Source organism: Nicotiana attenuata, unplaced genomic scaffold (genome assembly GCF_001879085.1).
Source record: "Nicotiana attenuata strain UT unplaced genomic scaffold, NIATTr2, whole genome shotgun sequence".
Lineage (NCBI taxonomy): Eukaryota > Viridiplantae > Streptophyta > Magnoliopsida > Solanales > Solanaceae > Nicotiana > Nicotiana attenuata.
Genome location: NW_017674119.1, coordinates 73,723 through 79,628, shown reverse-complemented (window position 1 = coordinate 79,628; position 5,906 = coordinate 73,723). Strand labels below are relative to the sequence as shown.

At 42.7% G+C, this 5,906-nt stretch overlaps 1 protein-coding gene across 1 annotated transcript; it reads left to right on the top strand.

The window, feature by feature from the left end:
* Nucleotides 1–230: 230 nt before the first annotated feature.
* LOC109218034 lies at nt 231–1,309 on the top strand. The gene is made up of 2 exons (XM_019382350.1): nt 231–381; nt 900–1,309. The coding sequence occupies exons 1-2, from the start codon at nt 231–233 to the stop codon at nt 1,307–1,309; spliced, it is 561 nt and encodes a 186-aa protein (XP_019237895.1).
* Nucleotides 1,310–5,906: the final 4,597 nt, after the last annotated feature.

Sequence of the window (5,906 nt, the reverse complement as noted above, 5' to 3'; positions counted from 1 at the left end):
TCCTGGCTGTCCCGGATGAATGGGCAGCCGAAGCATTCACCAAAGGATTGAATCAGAGAAGTTCAGACGCTTCTCAAAAATTAAAGGAAAGCCTGCTTGAGTTTCAAGCAACCACTTGGGCGTATGTCGACAACCAGTACGAGTCAAAGATAAGAATAGAAGATGATCAAGTTGGCTTTCCGTCATTGTCCAAAGGACGTGAGAATGATAGAGAAAAATCATAGATGACTATGACAGACAAACTTCAAGGGGCCGACCTTTTCACTATGAGCGAACTGAAGGCCATAGCAGAAACCTCCGAACAGCAGATAAGTTCACCATTGACAGAAGGACCGATCGCGGTCGAAACAACAGATCGCTGCAGGAGAAAGAAACGTCAGGGTCACTGGATCTTTCTTTCCCCAAGTTATCAGAATATAACTTGAAGATTAGTACAGTGAAATTGGTGTCAGCCATAAGAAATACCAAAGAAGCACGATTCCCGAGACCAATGAGATCCGATCCCGGACATAGTGATCCAAACCTATAGTGCGAATACCATGGGACAAATTGCCACTGGACAAGGGACTGCCGACACCTTCGGGAATAAGTGTCAACGCTGTTAAAGAATGGTCATCTCAGAGAATTCTTAAGTAAACGAACCAAGCACAACTACGGTCGGAACTAGGACAATGCAGAACCCTCAAAAGTTGGAGAAGAACCCCCATGCCAAACGATCTATATGATCTTCGGGGGGAATGAGATTAATGGGGTCACCTTTTCAGTAGAAAAGAAGACAAAAGTTTCAATAACTCATAGTAAAAGGCTCCGGGAAGATTATATCACTGTCACGGAGGAAGATACTGATGGATTGTTGCTTCCACCCAACGATGCACTGGTAATTTCTTAAAATGTATTAGATTTTAAGATTAAACGTATTCTAGTGGATCCAGGAAGTTCAGCTAATATCAAACAATGGAGAGTACTGGAGCAAACCAAACTCATCGAAAGCATTATTCCGGCAACAAATCTCCTCGCTGGATTCAACCTCGCAAGTGCGACAACCCGGGGAGAGATTTTGTTGCTCACAAACGCTCAAGAAGAAATGAAGACAACTCTCTTCGAAGTTGTAGACGGAGACATGGGGTACAATATTATCCTGGGAAGGCCATGGTTACACGAGATGAGAGTCGTGCCTTCAACTTATCACCCATATTTGAAATTTTCGACACCTGAGGGGATCAAACAGATAAGGGGTGATCAACCAACAAGAAGGGAGATGAATGCAATCTCCGTCTCCAGTAGCAAAGGAAAGGAGCGCGTGGCATAGCAATTACAAGAACTGGCACCTGCCCTCGAATCAGAGGAATTTAGCCCAGGGATGGGGTAACCGGAACAGTATATGGTGCCAAGGTATTTTTAAGTTCTAAAGAGACGGACGCAACAAAGTCCATGGCGGAAGCACTAGAGCAAGTTGCGTTGTTCGAAGAATTCCTAGAAAGGAAAATCTATTTGGGAACGGGACTGCACCTGGAGCTCAGGCCTGCTTTAATTGAATTTATTAAAATTAAAGCCGAATGTTTTGCATGATCGTACGAGGATATGACGTGTATCCCGACGGAGATAGCGGTACACAAATTAAGCTCGGATACCGACATACCTCAAGTAAGACAAATAAAGCGCCCTATAGCTGAAGCGAGGAATAAATTCATCAAAAAAGAGGTAACCCACTTACTCAATATCGGTTCGGTCCGAGAGGTAAGATATATCCGAACTGCCTAGCTAATGTAGTAGTAGTTCCTACAAAAAATAATAAGTTTCGTATGTGCGTAGACTATAAGGATCCTAACAAGGCATGCCCGAAAGACTCATTCCCCTTTCCAAATATAGATCAAATGATTGATGCCATGGCCAGGAATGAGTTAATGAGTTTCCTTGATGCTTATTCTGGGTACAATCAAATAAAGATGAACCTAAAAGATCAGGAAAAGACTTCGTTTATAACGAATTTCGATATATATTGTTACAATGTGATGCCCTTCGGGTTAACAAACGCCGGAGCCACTTATCAACGACTCATGAATAAGATGTTTGAGAAACAAATAGGTAAAACTATGGAAGTATATATAGACAATACTCTCATTAAGTCTTTGTATGCAGGTGACCACTTTTAGCATTTGCAAGAAACATTCGACATCATGAGGGAGCATAACATGAAACTTAACCCCGAGAAGTGCGCGTTCGGGGTCAGCTCTGGTAAGTTCGTGGATTCCTGGTCTCACAAAGTGGGATTAAGGTAAACCCCGACAAAATCAAGGCCATAGAAGATATCGCAGATCAATTGTCAAACGTGATAGAAGTCCAGAAGCTCATAGGGAGATTAGCAGCATTGAGCAGATTTATTTCCCGCTCGTCAGAAAAATGTCATCGCCTCTTCACATTTCTAAAAAAGAACAATTATTTCGTATGGACTTCGGAATGTCAGCAAGTTTTAAGGACTTGAAGAAGTACTTGTCAAGCCCTTCGTTGCTCTCGAACCAAAAGAAAGTAAGATATTGCTAGTCTAGCTCGCGGTGTCAGAAGTTGCGATAAGTGCAGTTTTAGTCTGAGAGGACGAAGGTACGCAATCTCCCTTTTATTCTGTTAGTAAAATTCTAAGGGGAGCGGAAACTCGCTACCCATATTTGTAAAAATTGGCCTTAGCTCTCGTAGCAGCTACTCGAAAGTTAAGGCCCTACTTCCAATGTCACCCGATAGCTGATGTGCCTATTTTCCCTTTGAGGAACATTCTTTATAAGCCCGAGCACTCGGGCAGACTCGCCAAATGGGCCATTAGTGAATTTTATATTGAACAAACCAAGGACTGCAATTAATTCACAAGTCTTGGCCGACTTCGTGGCCGACTTTCAGCCTGGGGCTTTTGCGCCTAGCAACTAAGGAGGCAGTAATGGTGTAAGAATCGACATCGGGGGTTTAGAACTTATTTACGGACCGGGCTTCCAAAATAAAAGAGTTCGGGCTCGGAATAGTTTTAATCACGAAATTGAATCTGTGTTGTTAAAGAAATTTGGAGAAACTCGTGGTATTCATTATTACTCGAGCATTCCATTGACTCCTTTGATATGCTCCGGATTCTTTCATCAACGCCCATTCTGGGGCCAGAAAAGTGCAAGCCCGAAAGGCCGATATATTCAGGATTGCGCAGGGAGAGTCTAAGTTGTTACGCGAATATTTCACTCATTTCCAGAAGGAAAGAATGTTGCTCCTGGCTGTCCCGGATGAATGGGCAGCCGAAGCATTCACCAAAGGATTGAATCAGAGAAGTTCAGACGCTTCTGAAAAATTAAAGGAAAGCCTGCTTGAGTTTCAAGAAACCACTTGGGCGTATGTCCACAACCGGTATGAGTCAAAGATAAAAATAGAAGATGATCAAGTTGGCTTTCCATCATTTTCCAAAGGACGTGAGAAGGATAGAGAAAAATCAATAGATGACTATGACAGACAAACTTCAAGGGGCCGACCTTTTCCCTAAGAGCGAACTGAAGGCCGTAGAAGAAACCTCCAAACAACAGATAAGTTCACCATTGACAGAAGGACCGATCGCGGTCGAAACGACAGATCGCTGCAGGAGAAAGAAACGTCAGGGTCACTGGATCTTTCTTACCCCAAGTTATCAGAATATAACTTCAAGATTAGTATAGTGAAATTGGTGTCAGCCATAAGAAATACCAAAGAAGCACGATTCCCGAGACCAATGAGATCCGATCCCGGACAGAGTGATCCAAACCTATAGTGCGAATACCATGGGATAAATGGCCACCGGACAAAGGACTGCCGACACCTTCGGGAAGAAGTGGCAATGCTGTTAAAGAATGGTCATCTCAGAAAATTCTTAGGTAAGCGAACCAAGCACAACTACAGTCGGAACAAGGAAATTGCAGAACCCTCAAAAGCTGGAGAAGAACCCCCATGCCAAACGATCAATATGATCTTCGGGGGAATGAGATTAATGGGGTCACCTTTTCAGCAGCAAAGAAGACAAAAGTTTCAATAACTCTTAGTAAAAGGCTCCGGGAAGATTATATCACTTTCACGGAGGAAGATGCTGATGGATTGTTGCTTCCACCCAACGATGCACTGGTAATTTCTTAAAATGTATTAGATTTTAAGATTAAACGTATTCTAGTGGATCCAGGAAGTTCAACTAATATCAAACAATGGAGAGTACTGGAGCAAACCAAACTATCGAAAGCATTATTCCGGCAACAAAGCTCCTCGCTGGATAGAACCTCGCAAGCGCGACAACCCGGGGAGAGATTATGCTGCACACAAACGCTGAAGAAGTAATGAAGACAACTCTCTTCGAAGTTGTAGACGGAGACATGTGGTACAATATTATCTTGGGAAGGCCATGGTTACACGAGATGAAAGTCGTGCCTTCAACTTATCACCAATATTTGAAATTTTCGACACATAAGGGGATCAAACAGATAAGGGGTGATCAACCAACAGTAAGGGAGATGAATGCAATGTCTGTCTTCAGTAGCAAAGGAAAGGAGCGCGTGGCATAGCAATTACACGAACTGGCACCTGCCCTCGAATCAGAGGAAGTTAGCCCAGGGACGGGGGAACCGGAACAGTATATGGTGCCAAGGTATTTTCAAGTTCCAGAAGAGACGGACGCAACAAAGTCCATGGCGGAAGAACTAGAGCAAGTTGCATTGTTCGAAGAATTCCTAGAAAGGAAAATCCATTTGGGAACGGGACTGCACCTGGAGCTCAGGCCTGCTTTAATTGAATTTATTAAAATTAAAGCCGATTGTTTTACATGATCGCACGAGGATATGACGTGTATCCCGACGGAGATAGCGGTACACAAATTAAGCTTGGATACCGACATACCTCCGGTAAGACAAATAAAGCGCCCTATGGCTGAAAAGGAATAAATTCCTCAAAAAAGAGGTAACCCGCTTACTCAATATCGGTTCGATCCGAGAGGTAAGATATATCCGAACTGGCTAGCTAATGTAGTAGTAGTTCCTACAAAAAATAATAAGTTTCGTATGTGCGTAGACTATAAGGATCCTAACAAGGCATGCCCGAAAGACTCATTCCCCTTTTCAAATATAGATCAAATGATTGATGCCATGGCCAGGAATAAGTTAATGAGTTTCCTCGATGCTTATTCTGGGTACAATTAAATAAAGATGAACCCAAAAGATCAGGAAAAGACTTCGTTTATAACGAATTTCGATATATATTGTTACAATGTGATGCCCTTCGGGTTAACAAACGCGGAGCCACTTATCAACGACTCATGAATAAGATGTTTGAGAAACAAATAGGTAAAACTATGGAAGTATATATAGACAATTCTCTCATTAAGTCTTTGTATGCAGGTGACCACTTTTAGCATTTGCAAGAAACATTCGACATCATGAGGGAGCATAACATGAAACTTAACCCCGAGAAGTGCGCGTTCGGGGTCAGCTCTGGTAAGTTCCTGGATTCCTAGTCTCACAAAGTGGGATTAAGGTAAACCCCGACAAAATCAAGGCCATAGAATATATCGCAGATCAATTGTCAAACGTGAAAGAAGTCCAGAAGCTCATAGGGAGATTAGCAGCATTGAGCAGATTTATTTCCCGCTCGTCAGAAAAATGTCATCGCCTCTTCACATTTCTAAAAAAGAACAATTATTTCGTATGGACTTCGGAATGTCAGCAAGTTTTAAGGACTTGAAGAAGTACTTGTCAAGCCCTTCGTTGCTTTCGAACCAAAAGAAAGTAAGATATTGCTAGTCTAGCTCGCGGTGTCAGAAGTTGCGATAAGTGCAGTTTTAGTCCGAGAGGACGAAGGTACGCAATCTCCCTTTTATTATGTTAGTAAAATTCTAAGGGGAGCGGAAACTCGCAACCCATATTTGT

Bases quoted from the DNA above. Each gene is read 5' to 3' on its own strand.
- LOC109218034 (XM_019382350.1), top strand. From the start codon at position 231: ATGACAGACAAACTTCAAGGGGCCGACCTTTTCACTATGAGCGAACTG. The intron at 382-899 runs GTCACTGGATCT...AAAATGTATTAG, and splicing joins CAGGAGAAAGAAACGTCAGG to ATTTTAAGATTAAACGTATT.